Below are 16,475 nucleotides of genomic sequence, written 5' to 3'. Positions count from 1 at the left end.
ACATTGAATTATGTTTAAATTATTACACAACAATTTTTGCAATATGAATATATTTTGGGCGTCGAACGGCATTTTTTAATATCAGAATAGTTTTAATAACAAATAATAATTACGGCACGTCGTATGCCATTCAAAATCGCGAATGTGTAACTTTGCAAGTTTCTTTACACGAGACGATAATTTACTTCAGATACAACAATATCTCATGTTATTGAGATGCAGTCAACGTTTAATTACGTTTAAATTATTACGCAACATACTTGCGCATCGGCATTCAGATCCGTGAATGTGAAATTTAACAAGGTTATATATTTAACATCATTTTATTCAAAAATAGATACAATAAAAGATGCACATCCTAAACTACTATTATAAACGCGAAAGTTTATATGGATGTTTGGATGTTTGTTACTCTTTAACGCCGTTACTACTGAAGTGATTTGGCTAAAAATTGGAATGGAAATGGATTTTACTCTGGATTAACAGGCTACTTTTTATCCCGAAAAAGTCCATGGTTTCCCGAGATTTGGGAAAACTGATGATTTTAACGAATTAGCTGAAATTTGGTATTGAGATATATTATAGCCTGGATTAACACATAGGCTACTTTTTATTCCAGAAAAACCCATGGGAGGGATTTGTGAAAAACTAAATTCCACGCGGACGAAGTCGCGGGCTTCCGCTAGTTTATTAAAAAGTAGGCCGTTATTTGGGTATTTTTTAACATCGTATATTGATAATATGAAAAATGCAAATTTTCAGATTCGCGATTTTGAATGCCGGCCGTCGGTGTGTATTTTATCTGGAGATAGATTGTGGGAACATTTTATTACAGAATCACATAAAGCTAGCGACTTCACTCGCTTCCTAAGGTTATTGCCTATGGCTTCTGTATTTTTTACCTTACCCTGAGAACGTCTTTCAAATAAATGGTTGAATAAATAATATGTCAAAGCGTAACGAACGACATTCGTATTTATATTATTAGTTTCCATTTATATCATTGAAAAAATCCTGGCCAAACTATCATTAACCATCAAACTCAGTACGTAAAAAAATATATAATGAGTATGTCGCCTAAAAATTTCCATGATTATTTAAAGTCAATAATGGTTAATAATAGCTTGTCCAGGAAATTTTAGGCTGCCTACTCACAATACATTTTATTACGTATTTAATTTAATGGTTAACAATAGTTAGGCCTATAGTAATAAGTATTTGGATGGGAATTTTTAGGCAAGCTACTCATAATATATTTTTTACGTAGGTACCTACTGAATTAAATATAAAACTCTTATCCAATAAACAGATGGGTGAAGGTCGTTTCTAATACGGATCTTCTACTATTAGTGTTTTAATTATATTAGCCTTTTTAAAAACCCTCAACGAAATCTGATCAATATAGTTTAGAATACATACATACAGGTTGAATACAAATTAAAAGACTTTTAATGAAATAAAAACAGATATATTTTTAGAACTTATTAATTATTATTTACAGCTAGAGTTTTTACAGTCCCGTTTCATAATTTATATTTAGGTAATTAAATATTTAAAATACACGTGCAATACTTTAGATACCAACTAGGTTATAATAAAAAGTTGTTTTTAAAAAATATTTTCAATGTTAATATAAAAATAACATACAAAACTTTAAATTATATAATATTAATAATATTTAAATTAAATATAACTGCCGAGTAAATATTTAAAATACTGTTATTAACCTCCGCACACATGCAATAATATTGTCAAACTATTAGGGTAAGGTATTAGGTTAAACATACATAGAACAAACTGAAAATTAAAAAAAAACTAAAATAATAGATGTTTTGGAATCTTCCTCAAAAACAAAAACGAAATTGCATGTACAAGGAAAAACTGTCAAACTAGACTTTTTTCAAAGTTCTTTTGAGAAAAACCGGTGAAAATCGGGCTACTAAAGCGTTAGGAGGAACGAATTAATGCTAACCACAAACGGTCAATTATTCTCACGTTTCTGTAGCACCCACGACTATAATTGATCGTGTGTTGGTCACTGCGTACATGACCTGTATAGTATGCCGTGTGAATACTGCCGTTTGCTTTTCAGAAACGTGAGAATAATTGACCGTTTGTGGCTAGCGTAAGAAACCTTACCATACTTTATTGACATCGAGCATATCTTAGCATATCTTAGGTGTGCGAGGACCGTTAGATATAATATTATTTACAAAAAGCTACATTTAAAAAGTTCAGGAATGAAAATAACAAAATGCGGTAAACAATATCACTGAGTAAATTTTGTTTTTTTTTTCGACTTAAATAATTAAAATCTAAGAACAGGACACCGTGTCACCTGTTTCGCTCCATTTTCAGTCAGCCTCTTGTGGCGGTGGCGTTGTTCCCTGTAATTTGATTTTATTTATGGTATCTATCAGATATAGGACTTTCTTAAGACTGGCAGACGACCGCGTTTTTACCCGCACCCGTCGTTCCCATTCCTGTTGGAATCAGCATTATAAACCTATATTCGGCTCACTAGTGAGCTCCAGTCTCCTCTCAGAATGAGAGGGATTAGGCCAATAGTCCACCACGCTGGCCCAATGCGGATTGGCAGACTTCACAGACGCAGAAAACTAAGAAAATTATCTCCTCCTCTCCTGGTATGCACCTGCATACCCATGGTGCAGGCTGGCAACGCGCGGCGGCGTGAGTCCGAGGCGATGTTGCCGCGCCGCGTTTGACATTTGGTCCCCTTCGCATACTTACATATTGTGAACGCCATTTGTTTTGTCACGCCAACGTAACCTCTGTCGAGTGGCCCTTGGATCACTTTGGGAATCAATGATTTAGAATTTTAGAGTATTGGAACTTACTCGCTGTCCACAGTCCGGTGGCAGGATTCACACGTGGTGCGGGCTGGCAACGCGCGGCGGCGTGAGTCCGAGGCGATGTTGCCGCGCCGCGTTTGACATTTGGTCCCCTTCGCATACTTACATATTGTGAACGCCATTTGTTTTGTCACGCCAACGTAACCTCTGTCGAGTGGCCCTTGGATCACTTTGGGAATCAATGATTTAGAATTTTAGAGTATTGGAACTTACTCGCTGTCCACAGTCCGGTGGCAGGATTCACACGTGGTGCGGGCTGGCAACGCGCGGCGGCGTGAGTCCGAGGCGATGTTGCCGCGCCGCGTTTGACATTTGGTCCCCTTCGCATACTTACATATTGTGAACGCCATTTGTTTTGTCACGCCAACGTAACCTCTGTCGAGTGGCCCTTGGATCACTTTGGGAATCAATGATTTAGAATTTTAGAGTATTGGAACTTACTCGCTGTCCACAGTCCGGTGGCAGGATTCACACGTGGTGCGGGCTGGCAACGCGCGGCGGCGTGAGTCCGAGGCGATGTTGCCGCGCCGCGTTTGACATTTGGTCCCCTTCGCATACTTACATATTGTGAACGCCATTTGTTTTGTCACGCCAACGTAACCTCTGTCGAGTGGCCCTTGGATCACTTTGAGAATCAATGATTTAGAGTATTGGAACTTACTCGCTGTCCAAAGTCCGGTGGCAGGGTTCACACATGGTGCGGACTGGCAACGCGCGGCGGCGTGAGTCCGAGGCGATGTTGCCGCGCCGCGTGGTCACCCGCCGCCGCCGCCGCCGCTGCCTCCAATTGAGCACGTAACGCGACTAACTCGCGAGTTCGCTGGTATATTGGATCCTGTAAAATAAACAACGTCATAATCAGCGTAGGTAAAGGGTTTTGAAGTGATAACCTTTTTGAAGTAACGTAACGCGTTACAGCTGAAGTTGGCACGTTTGACACTTGCACTTGAGAGAGCGAACTTCAATGTTGTTGCTGTCAAAATGTCCTTCACATCTCTCCAACAATAGACGATTCTTAATTAAATTCAATAATTAATTAGATTCAATTAATTAAAGCAATAGTTTAAGTTATCACTTCCGTCGAGCGCGCCGAGACGCACGTTTTTAAACGAATTCAAAAAAAAGGAGAGGGTTCTCAATTCGAGTCTCGCTCGTTTTTCACAAATCCCTCGGAAACCATGGATTTTTCCGGGATAAAAAGTATAGTCTATGTGTTAATCCAGGCTATAATATATCTTAATACCAAATTTCAGCAAATTATAGAGTAACAAACATCCAAACATACATCCATACAAACTTTTGCGTTTATAATATTAGTAGTTTGACGGCCTCCGTGGCGCAGTGGTATGCGCGGTGGATTTACAAGACGGAGGTCCTGGGTTCGATCCCCGGCTGGGTAATTGGTCTTGGTCTGGCTGGTGGAAGGCTTCCGCCGTAGCTAGTTACCACCCTACCGGCAGACGTAACGCCAAACGATTTAGCGTTCCGGTACGATGCCGTGTAGAAACCGAAAGGGATGTGGATTTTCATCCTCCTCCTAACAAGTTATCCCGCTTCCATTTTAGATTGCATCATCACTTACCATCAGGTGAGATTGTAGTCAAGGGCTAACCTGTAAAGAATTAAAAAAAAAAGTAGGATAGTATACTATATACTTACTTGTTGCCTCATAGTAGGGTTCCATCTACAGTACAGAGCTTTCCACAGCTTGATGATCCGCAGCGAGGCGACGGGCACCAGCACCATCTGCGGGCGCGAGTGCGCGGTGGGCGGCGCGTTGGTGAACGACGACGGGCCCCAGTACAGCGGGTTGAGGTACAGGTTCTGTCGGCTGTTTATGTACGACCACAGCGATACTGTCTTCGCTTTCACTTCTGTAATTTTTTTTTTTTAATTTATATCAAGGGTATTAGCTTCGCTTTGACTTATGCGCGCTTCTTCCCTACCCCTACCCTTCCCTATTCCCGCCCTATCCTACCCTATCCCTACCCTAAAACTTGAAAAAATTGGTTCAGCCGTTCTCGAGATTTGTGCTTAGCAACACATTTCATACATTCATTTTTACTATAGATTAATGTTTTATAGGTTTTCTGGTTGAAAGTCAGTTTCTGTTATTTCGTTTGTTGTTTCTGGTATTTCGTTCGTTTTGTTACAATTTAATACAAAAAACTACTCGACCGATTTGAAAAAAATTATCACCATTAGAATCATTTTCTCAGAGTAACTAAGGCTATATTTTATCACCGTATTTTCAAGGGAACAATAACAACCGTGGGGCGTCTGCTTGTTTACAATAAAATACTATTCGCTCCCTTACCTAATCTTAAACTTATTGACAATCATTTATTTCTTTCAGCTTGATCTTTTATTATATCTTATTATTAGATCATGGTTTATTGTAAGTATGTTATTTTTAAATTCAACTACATTTCAAATTCATTTTTAATTCCATTATATTAAAAACTTGTATACTCATCAATCATTAACAAATAACAAAAACTAACTTCCGGACCGATTTCACATCTTTATGATAAGTGTCGGACAGCCTTATCAAAGCACTTTATAACTTTGTCAAATGACAAAGACAAAACTTGTTAATAAGCTATCAGACATTTATGAAAAGGTGGTGAAACTGGCCCTTGACATTTCATTGGATTACATATAACCACTTTACCTTCTTTCACCCTCTCCCGTTCAGTGTTGAACAGGAAAGTGCCAAATCGACACGAGTACAGATGATCGACGATAGTGATCAACAGTCGCTCAGTGAACTCAAAGGCGGTGGGGAACTGTTGCTGCAGCTGCCACACACAGTCCACCCACTGCACGAACACGGGCGACCTGTCCGCGTCGGAGTGACGCTCGTCGCCGTGGCCAATTCGCTGGAAAGGTGTTTATGCTGTTGTAGCTATACAGGAATGTGTCAAAGCGACAGTACAGATCGACGATAGTGATCAACAGTTGCTCAGTGAACTCCAAGATTGTAGGGAACTGTCCGCGTCGGAGTGACGCTCGTCGCCGTGGCCAATTCGCTGGAAAGGTTTATACTATTGGTAGCTGTACAGGAATGTGTCAAAGCGACAGTACAGATCGACGATAGTGATCAACAGTTGCTCAGTGAATTCCAAGATTGTAGGGAACTGTCCGCGTCGGAGTGACGCTCGTCGCCGTGGCCAATTCGCTGGAAAGGTTTATACTATTGGTAGCTGTACAGGAATGTGTCAAAGCGACAGTACATATTATCGCCGATAGTGATCCACAGTCGCTCAGTGAACTCAAAGGCGGTGGGGAACTGTTGCTGCAGCTGCCACACACAGTCCACCCACTGCACGAACACGGGCGACCTGTCCGCGTCGGAGTGACGCTCGTCGCCGTGGCCAATTCGCTGGAAACGTTTATGTTAATGTAGCTATACAAGAATGTGTCAAAGCGACAGTACAGATCGACGATAGTGATCAACAGATTGTAGGGAGCTGTCCGCGTCGCCGTGGCCAATACGCTGGAAAAGTTTATGCTATGAACACGTTTGATCATGATCACATATTTTTGACAGAAGGGTAACCTCTAGCGAGGCAGATCCTATAGAAGACAATTGGTCTGAGATGGTTAATGTCATTTATCTGGCATTATGGTTAGGCTTAAATTCCATAAGTATTTTGTAGAATAATAAATAAATAAAAAACATACTTCTGTGTATATGTAACACTATGAAAAGTTCTGTGTTTAAACACTATGAAAGGGATTAAAGAAAAGGACATTTCCCTAAGTAAAGAGATAAAACTGTATAAAAGTTATCGTTAGTATAAAAAATACTTACAAGTTGAAACTTGTGGCCAAAGGAAAGCCACTCCTTCTCGATCAGCACCTGGAAGCCCCTCAGCGTGCGGTAGTAGGGGTCCAGCATCAGCATCGCCAGCGCAGTGAGCTGCGCCGTGCGGTCCCAGCCGTCGGAGCAGTGCACTAGTACTGACGTCTTGTGATTCTCTACCTTGAATTTAAATTATGTTTTCTACTTCCATTTTATAGAGTCAAACATAATCATCAAAGCTCACTAGCCCGCATTTGGAGCTATATGTAGGTCTAATGGCAATGGGCGGGGCACATAGTACGAAGAGCCGATGGACGTTGGGGTCCCAAAGTGCTGGAATGGCGACCCCGCACTAGTAAGCGCAGTGTTGGCCAACCTCCCACCAGGTGGACTGACGACATCAAGCGAGTCGCAGGGATTCGCTGGATGCAGGTGGCTCAGTATAGTGATGTTTGGAAGTCCTTACAAAAGGCCTATGTCCTGCAGTGGACGTCCATCGGCTGATATGATGATGATGATGATGAGGATGATGATGATGATGATGTAGGTCTAAGCTCCAAGTCCCCTCCCCTATAAAGGAGGGGGGGCTTCAAATTCAAATTCAAAATTCATTTATTTCAAGTAGGCTCAGTTTACAAGCACTTTTGACACGTCAGTTGACTATTTGTAAAGATTCTACCACCGGTTCGGAAGGCAGGTTCTGCTGAGAAGAAACCGGCAAGAAACTCAACAGTTGCTCTTTTGAAATGAAAAAGTCACACAGTATTATAATTTACGATTGATAACAATTACAATTTCTTATAGTTTTACTTCCTGTGTGAAGGTGGAAGCTGATCCAATGGCCTCCAAGTAACCTCGACTAAGTAAAATGTAAGCTTTAGTGGGTCATCATTCACTCAGCCCATTGTGAGTTGAGTTGTATGATAAAAAACGAACGAATTAATGACGTTTAATGACAAAAACTTCATTTACCTTGTCTACAATGCGTACAGCGCCTGCTAATATGCATTTGATGTGTTTCAACCAGCAGCTAGCTTCTATACCACTGAACCACCTATAAATAAGGATTACAATTTAACATAATATTATTTAATTTATTATTGCTACAAAGAGATACCCAAAGAGATAGATAACTATCTTGGCATTCCATGAGTTAACTGTGGCAAAGAGAAAATCTTCGAGCAGTAGGGCTGTTCTGTAACAATGTATAATGAAAATTAAAAAAAAATATATCTCTGCCTGTCCATAGAATGAGAAAGATAGAGATGAATCTGAAACTCATACTTGCGATATATACGAACATTGTTACAGAATAGCCTTCCAGATCCGGGTGTAGGGTTTTACTGCCACTTGACGAATTAGTATAGAAAGAGTGATTGAAATCCGTCAGGTCCTAGGTTCGATCATCGTTAATTGCTTGCATCAACTTTTCGTGCAATTGGACAGAAACGAGAAATATTAGTCATGGTAAACAAAAAAAACATTAGTATGTATTAGACAATACACGATTCAAAACAAGTTACATCATACAACAAGATTTCCAATAGACAAGTGACTCACCTAGTTTGATCAATTTGGGGGAAGCAAAGCTCCTTTAGTTTCCGCAAACTCTCCCTCATCACGTGAATGTTGTGAATGTCGAGGAATACGAGTTCTGCGTTTTGATAAGCATCCTCAGATTCGTACCTACAAATATGGAAGTATAACTATTTTGCTACACGTTAAACATTCACAAAGTAATCAGTTTCATTTGGAGCATAAAATGATGATTAAAATGAATATACGTATGAAGAGAGACGAATATCTTAGTATTTCATGGATTCACTGTGTAGGTGCCGGGTCCATCGCGTGGTAGAGAGAAAAACTCCGAGCAGAGTCCTGGACTTATGACTACAGGATGTAGGGTTAAGGAATTCCTTGACGATCGATCAACACTCCCCTCCTCCGCTTGTGTTGTTCTCCCTGCCTAGCCAAATCTGGTAAGATCCTATTAGAGCAGCATTGGATAGTATAGCGTACAAACTGACTACAGCCATTTTTAGTTAGTTCATTTGTTAGGTCATAATATTTATACACTTTTACTCCTTCGGAATTTTAGTCTCCCACGGCACAGCAAGAATTTGGCCGGAAAATTGTAGGATTTACATGTAGCTCTCGTTTTGTTTTCATTGATCATTGATGATTGATTATTTCAATCTCGGTGGACTCTATCAATAGTTTTAGTAAAATTCCCTTCACCTTACTAAAGCATGACATGACTTAACTAGGATTGACTGCCAACGACGGATAATGGACTATATTTGACCACTTTCGCCCTACCAATTATTTGTTAAAGATGCTTATTTAATGACTGACTAAATACATTGCAAAGCCATATTTTGAAAGAAAGAAAAATTCAATATAAACATACCCGCCTCCTTTAGCTTTATTCGCTATAGCGTTGGCACTGGGCCGTGCGTCCATAATAAATAGCTTGTGCGCTTGGGCGTTTGCGTCCATGATCAACTGTATGTACCTCTCGTCCTCTCTGCTACGTTTGCCACTTACCTGTACACAAATTAGTTTTGTATATACTAAGATAAAATCATTCTAATCACCCAGAATTAATCAAGTAAGGTTATTAGGACAAGGCTTAATAATTGGTGTAACATAAAATAGTTTACACATAAGTATATCTCAGGTTGATTAGCACATGGAAACACATTGCATTTTTATTTATGTTTTAATGTAATCTTCCTGTGATCAGATATTGTTATATGTACACTTAAAAGAATAACAGTTAGCCTAAAATTAGGTGGGCCATTTATTCCCTACATCCAATCATGATCAAACAAAGATAAAAATATATTATGCTGTCAACCTGATTTAACGCAACCAGTATAATACTCACTCCAACTAAAGGCTGGCTGCACCTGGTAATCGTGGCCTGTGAGCTTGGATGTATCCAAGCAAGCACTGGTATGCGACCACGAGAGCGGAACGCGGCCACAGAGCGAAGCAAGTCATCATTAGCTGCTGCCGGCACGGCCCAGACTGCTGGGTAACTGTCGCATATCTCATACTTATCATTTATACGCGTTATGCGCCACATGTCATTGTTGACACCCTGGAAATTAAAAAAAATACCAAATGTGACAGTAGGACCAGTTTTTGTCCCTATAACGAACATACAGACAGACAGATAGACAGACGAAAATTTTACTGATTGCATTTTTGGTAAAGTAGTGATTGCTAATCACCTCCTGATAGTTATTTTGCAAATATATTTCATGTACAGAATTGATCTCTCTACAGATTTCTTATAAGTATAGAAGAAGATTAAGTCTTATTTTAAAGGCCTGCTACATGGCCAGGCCTCCTTCATTTTATGAGAGGGGATATGAAACTTAGACTCATCATGCTGCCCCAATGCAGGTTGGTGGGCTAATGCGGGCAAAGATACTTCAGTGTGCCTTAATAAAAAACAGGGCAGTAATATCATAGTACCACCCACATGTTAGACAATTCTGTTCTGTTTTACGATATCAGCCAGGTTTGAGTTTCACATGACCACATGACGATGGCACCTGAACAGGTGCAAGTGGCTGTAATGAGCTATTACACATAATCAAACATACAAACTCAAATTCATCTTCATAATCTTATATAGACTGCTACAGCCATGACTCTATTACAACAATACAGAATAACTTTACCAATCTGGTTACAATTTATTTAAAACTACAATACATCAATTAGTTGCACTATAGAATGTGAATATAGATTACTCCTTACCATTCTCCTCAATTCAGCAATAGGTTCGTACACATTCCAGCCATCATCAGGAAAGCTCTCAGAATAGCTGAACGCAAACAGTGGTAATCTGTGCGACAGAGGGAACGCTAGCTGTTGTAACTTCTCAAATATGCCTCGTCTGGAATGATTCTCTTGTCTATGCGCGAAACGTAAATTCCGCATGTCCTTCAACAAAAGATAAGCAGACAATGATAAAGTGGTGTGAATTAGGTGGTGAAAATAAAACTAAATGAATGTCATTCAGTGTTGTAGTGATTTACAGACATTACTAACTACTAAATAATACCAGCTGGCCTATTCACTAATTTGGTCTTTATTAACAACCTATAAAAATAAACATCATATTTATCAACTGAAAAACGTCATCTACCTACTGTGTGATATCCACAATATCTACATAGGATTGTCAGTAGGCATCGGAAGACATTTTGTTACATAGAATCTCAATTTTGTATATTCCATCAAATGTCAAATCAATTTTGTATATTCCATCAAATGTGTCAAAAAACATGTCAAAGTTAATGAGTTAGCCTGCTGATTTATCTTTTTTGGACAAAAGTAATTTATACTAATTTACCTTACAGAATACTTCAATGCCATATGAGTTTTCTCCCTTAGATGAGGCTCCACCAACCTTTTCTATGCGGGACACCTGTAAAAGGAATGTTAAATTTCTAAATATTTTTAACTAGTAGTTACTAATCATAGAAAAACTACTACACAGCCACAAACTACCCCACAAGAAATTATCAATAAATTGTCTATTAGCAAAAACAAAGTTTACCAAATGTGACAGGAGTACTAGTACTACTGAGTAGAATAGAGCCGTGATAGCCCAGTAGATATGACCTTTGCCTCTGATTCCGGAGGGTGTGGGTTCAAATCCAGTCCGAGGCATGCACCTCCAACTTTTCAGTTGTGTGCATTTTAAGAATTTGAATATCACGAGTCTCAAACGGTGAAGGAAAACATTGTGAGGAAATATTCATACTAGAGAGTTTTCTTAATACTCCGCTTGCTTGTGTTAAGTCTGCCAATATGCATTAGGCCAGAGTGGTTGACTATTTGGCTAACCCCTCTCATTCTAAGAGGAGACCCGAGCTCAGGAATGAGCCGAATATGAGTTGATCATGAAATGATGACAGTAGTACAAATAAAAAAATGTTCAATAATATTAATGTTTTCTCTTACTAATTGAGGTTGATAAGCCTTAAAAATATTGCTGTAGAAAGCATAAAAGAACAATGATTTTGAGATTACTTGATATGTCTTTCTCTCATCAACATATCGTTGACACATCCTAAGCCTAGGGGAGATTAATTTAGTAATAGGTCAATATTGCTTCTGTTTTTTAATCTGTTTCATTTCTTATTTTATGTGATAAAGAATTTTAACAAATATATAAATGTCTGACATCAATACTCACTACTCCCAATGACACGCTTAATGTAGTTTGAAGTGATGTTGCTTCGGTAGGTCTAAAATGAAGCTGGTAATTGGTAACTTTAAGAACACCGTGGGACGGACCGTTGTATGGGCACAGATATGTGACATCTCTGGATACACTCATCACTTTCTCACCATCTAACAACTGAATGTCGCCCAAACCATGGGACTGAAATATGAAGAACAAGATAATTTATAATAACATCTATTTAAAATAACTAGTAATAAACAATGTTTGTTTGTTTGTTTCTGCTACTTGGCAGTGGCACTAGAGTTTTATTTAAATTTAAATTAAGACACTCGCAACATATTTGTTTTTATAGTCTTAGGACTGATCGCAGATTGGCCGTACAACAAAAAAAAAAAAATAAATAAGACATGAATTTTTAAATTTAAATATGAGGAATAAAAGCCTGAGATTGATGGGTCCATGTCAGCAAGGTATACGACGTTTGTCTATCAAAATCACCATAAGAAGCAACAGCGTTATGTTGCTTCTTATGGTGATGGGTTTTTGCTTACATTTAAGTATATTGATATTTTATTATAGTTAAATGTAAAATACATTGCTAAATACATACATACTGTGATGAGAAGGCTAAAATAATGTAGAAGAACACTCAAGACTAAAAACTATCTGAAGCCACTTATCAATATAAACACACACAAGACTTTTAAGCCTACTGTGGAAGTAATACAAATTACAAACTTTAAATTATAATGATACCTTCGTAATATCATTACGCTCTTTATAACTGAGCATACGATTCACAAATAAACAAATGTGAAGAGCTCGATTTTTACTCATAGCGATGTATAATCGTATACTTGTACACACTCCACACTCCAAAAGTTCTTTCCCGACTCTAAAAGTAATGACGATCAAACTGATCACAATCAATTTCAAACCTTCAGGAAATGGCATCGCTACAGTTATAAAACCCAATAAGCATAAATTAAACGTTTTAGGAAACTTACGGAGTCCTGTCCGTGTTTGGAATTCAATGAACTCGATTTAGAGTCTGAATCCAATGAATCGGAACTAGCATTTTTGGACACCGAATAATCCGAGTTTAACAACTCAGAACTGTTGTGTTTATCCATGGTTGACAGCGATTCTGATGAACAATATAATGTTGGGCTTATTTTGCAAATTACATACACAGAAATTTGAAAACCAACAAAATTAAATATTTATTTTAAAAATCATTGCCATTTAAAGGCTATTTACTTCGTAATTCGTTTCGTCAGCCATCTGTCAATCTGCCTTGTCAAAAGTGACACTGACGTAACTTCTATAATTGCCACAAAAAAGAAACAGATTTCCTGATTTAATTTATGATTTGAATCATGTTTAATTTTTTGTTTGATTTTAGCGTTAATAAAGACATTAAAATAATTACAACTACGTAAACAATTTTTTTTTATAAAAATACGAATTTATATATATTATTATCTAATTATATCTTAATTAGACAAATCCATTTCCATAGAAACGTTCCATTTTATCGTTAACGATTCAACGAACTTATTACTCGTAGTAACCTATGGTAATGTAGTAACAGTGCTGTAAGTAAGTAAAAAAGAACTAATAATTTCCACTAGAGAAACGATGATTCTTCCAAGTAGTATCAGTAAAAATACTTATCTTGCATATAAAGGTTCTGAAAATATAGAAGGCCAAAGAAAGTTAAAAGCTGAAAACTTTGAATGGAATTCAAACCATCCGAAAACACTTGTGATCATTTGTATCGAAAAATTGAGTGATAACTGGATAGGTTTGTATAAAATAAACAGCCTTTGTGCGATTCATAATATAAAGTTAAAAATTATTATTTTACTTTGAAAGATTTCCTAAATTAAATATTATTATTTTTGTAGGAGTACCAGCTTTAGAAGATTTCATAGCAAAAGACCGAGACTTTTTTTTGCAAATATTAAGTACAGATGTACCTCTACAAATTTTGGTTGATAATATTAAAAACGATATATTTTGGAAAAGATGTTATTATTCAAAGTGGACTCATTATCCTTCTGATAGCGATCAAAAACCGTGGATAAATATTTTCATGGAACAACACTATGCAGATATACTGGAAAATATGAATCCACGCCTTTATGATCCTGAAAAGGTGCGCAAGCGTTGCGATATTTCATTCAAATATTTATTAAATTGAGACAACTTTTTATCTCCTTAAGTACAAATACATAAATTGTATTTTTTTTATTTAGGTCAAAAACTTAGTCAAGCTGTGTGGACCTTACATACAATCATTATCATTAAAAAGTTTGGTACCTACTGATTTACCAGATCAACGAAATACTTCGCCAGAAATGGTTGGTATCATATCTGGTCAACGACAAGCTAATAAATTCCAAATGAACAAAATCAGTGAAACTATGACAAGAGGTAATCTTTTAATCAATTAATATTATGGGAGTTGATTTAAAAGTTAAATGTTTATTTATTTAAGAATATTTAATTTTTCAGATCATATATCATTACATGCAGCTTTAGGAAGTCTGATAAATTTAACTGAATTACACATAATTTTTCAACAACGATTTGTTGGTGTGGAATATCGTAGAGATCAGTTTCAATTTACTAACAATGACGCAAAAAATTTGGCACGAGGCTTAGAAAACTGTGCTCTATTAAAAACTCTCAGGTATTATCTTTAGCGTAATACCTATTTAATATTTAAAGATAGTAATTGTTGAGATAGAAAAAAATAAATATAATATTATATTTTTCAGGATTACAAGAAGTGATATGAATTGTCAAAGAGTAAAATATGTACTACGGGGATTAACCGATAATTTTAATATTGAAACTTTAGACTTCAGCCACTGTAGAATCGGTGATGATGGGGCATTAATTATAGCGAAATTTATTTTAAAACGGGATAAACTTCGAAGCCTTATTTTGGCTGATAACGTATTCGGTAAGATTATTTTTACATATATTATTTTACTTAATGAAATAATGAACGTACTACTAATTAAGTTTAAGCATTTCTGTTTTATTTTTGTATTTCTAACTTAACAAATATAATCAGGTCCCATTGGATTAGAAAATATAGCATCAGTGCTAAATCACGCAAGTTGTGGTTTACGTACTTTGGATTTAAGACTAAACAATAGACTTGGATCAGAAGGAATTGGACATCTTGCAGTAGCTATAGCAAGAGGATGTAATTTAACATCGTAAGTTTAATTTAAATATTTGCTCTAATTTATACGACATTTCATTAGGTTAATGTGTTTGTACCTATGTATTGTTTTAAGATTAAACATTTCAGGATGTGGAATTAAACCAGGACCATTGCAGAAACCACCAGCCGGCGTATGGTCAGCTTTAAATGCTGAAAACCCACCAACATGTGGCGATCTTTTGGCAAGGGCCATAGGTTTAGTAAAAACGCCACTTAGATCTTTAGATATTAGTGTCAATGACATTGGTTCTGTAAGTATTGATTTTGATGAGATTCTATTATTTTTCATTTTACTATTCGATTTAACTGTAGGTTTCTTATTTCAGCCAAGTGATAGTATTTTGTCAAACGCTATCTGTCTGAGTTATTTAGTTGATATTAATTTGAAGCGTTCTGGAATGGGATCTACGGCTATGGCAATTGCCGAGTCTGCTGCTGCTGCTCAAAGACTTAGGAGAGAAGCTGAAAAAGGTATACGCTTTAGACGGAGTGCAGGAAGGGTAGTTCAAGCACGTAGAGTCGTCAAAGGAATGAATATTGGTAAGGACTAATGTTATTTCTTTAAATAAATTATTATTACTTTTTAACATATCTATCGAAGAATAAAATTTCAATAGGTAAATCTTTTTTAGATGCAGATCCACTACTACTGGCTCAACAATTATCAGCTCGACCTTCTATTGTATCAGTTGCTTCAGAAGAAGGATATTTTAGTGTTCAAACTCAACCGCTTCCTATAGATTTTGGTTTTGTTCCTGCTTTGAAAGTAAGTTAATATGCAAAGTCCAACGTATTATGTAGAAAAGTACAAACTTTTCAAATACAAATAAAACATATTTACAGATTAAGTTCTTTTTTTTTTTGTGAAATTTCATTTATTATTTTCTGTTCATAGAGTCCTATGCCATCTTCACGCACTTCTTCAATAACGGGTCCTCCTACATCAAGAAGATCAAGCCATCACAATATTCTAGAACCAGTTCAGGTGAAAATTAAATTCTTTGTGACTTTTACTCATATGAAATCAAACATTGTCTTAATTTTGGTTTTCTTTCTAGGAGGTGCTTCGTGCAACATTAGTTCGCCGAAGATCTGATGGATCTCTTATTCAACCAAGAGCTGATAATTCTGAACGACATATAAAAATTTACGTTTCAAATGAAAATTCTAAAATATAATTGATGATGTGATAATTAAGGTTTTTAAAATAAATGCCAACAAAAAATACATCAATTCGCAATTATTATTTTGTAATCTGGCATGATCTAGGGAGATACCTATTTACTAGCAACATTTAATATTGCTAGCAACACTTGTAACTTTTTTCACAAAAACAAA

At 36.9% G+C, this 16,475-nt stretch overlaps 2 protein-coding genes across 2 annotated transcripts; one reads left to right on the top strand and one right to left on the bottom strand.

The window, feature by feature from the left end:
* Window positions 1-1,469: 1,469 nt before the first annotated feature.
* On the bottom strand, window positions 1,470-13,147 carry LOC112050166 (myotubularin-related protein 2). Its single transcript, XM_024088352.2, has 13 exons — window positions 12,901-13,147; window positions 11,903-12,091; window positions 11,054-11,128; window positions 10,456-10,641; window positions 9,572-9,787; window positions 9,092-9,228; window positions 8,242-8,367; window positions 7,654-7,735; window positions 6,691-6,861; window positions 5,548-5,755; window positions 4,533-4,747; window positions 3,535-3,708; window positions 1,470-2,387 (listed from the first exon to the last, which is right to left on the bottom strand). Exons 1-12 carry the CDS (start codon window positions 13,024-13,026, stop codon window positions 3,562-3,564), a joined length of 1,878 nt encoding a protein of 625 aa, XP_023944120.1. The 5' UTR covers window positions 13,027-13,147; the 3' UTR covers window positions 1,470-2,387; window positions 3,535-3,561.
* A 304-nt stretch (window positions 13,148-13,451) lies between these two features.
* Window positions 13,452-16,364, top strand: LOC112050176 (dynein regulatory complex subunit 5-like). The gene is made up of 11 exons (XM_024088365.2): window positions 13,452-13,700; window positions 13,804-14,054; window positions 14,155-14,332; window positions 14,414-14,591; window positions 14,680-14,867; window positions 14,982-15,129; window positions 15,211-15,388; window positions 15,464-15,677; window positions 15,770-15,903; window positions 16,033-16,122; window positions 16,196-16,364. Exons 1-11 carry the CDS (start codon window positions 13,535-13,537, stop codon window positions 16,313-16,315), a joined length of 1,845 nt encoding a protein of 614 aa, XP_023944133.2. The 5' UTR covers window positions 13,452-13,534; the 3' UTR covers window positions 16,316-16,364.
* The last annotated feature ends 111 nt before the right edge of the window (window positions 16,365-16,475 follow it).

Source organism: Bicyclus anynana, chromosome 4 (assembly GCF_947172395.1).
Source record: "Bicyclus anynana chromosome 4, ilBicAnyn1.1, whole genome shotgun sequence".
NCBI lineage: Eukaryota > Metazoa > Arthropoda > Insecta > Lepidoptera > Nymphalidae > Bicyclus > Bicyclus anynana.
This window is presented reverse-complemented; position numbering and strand designations above follow the sequence as displayed.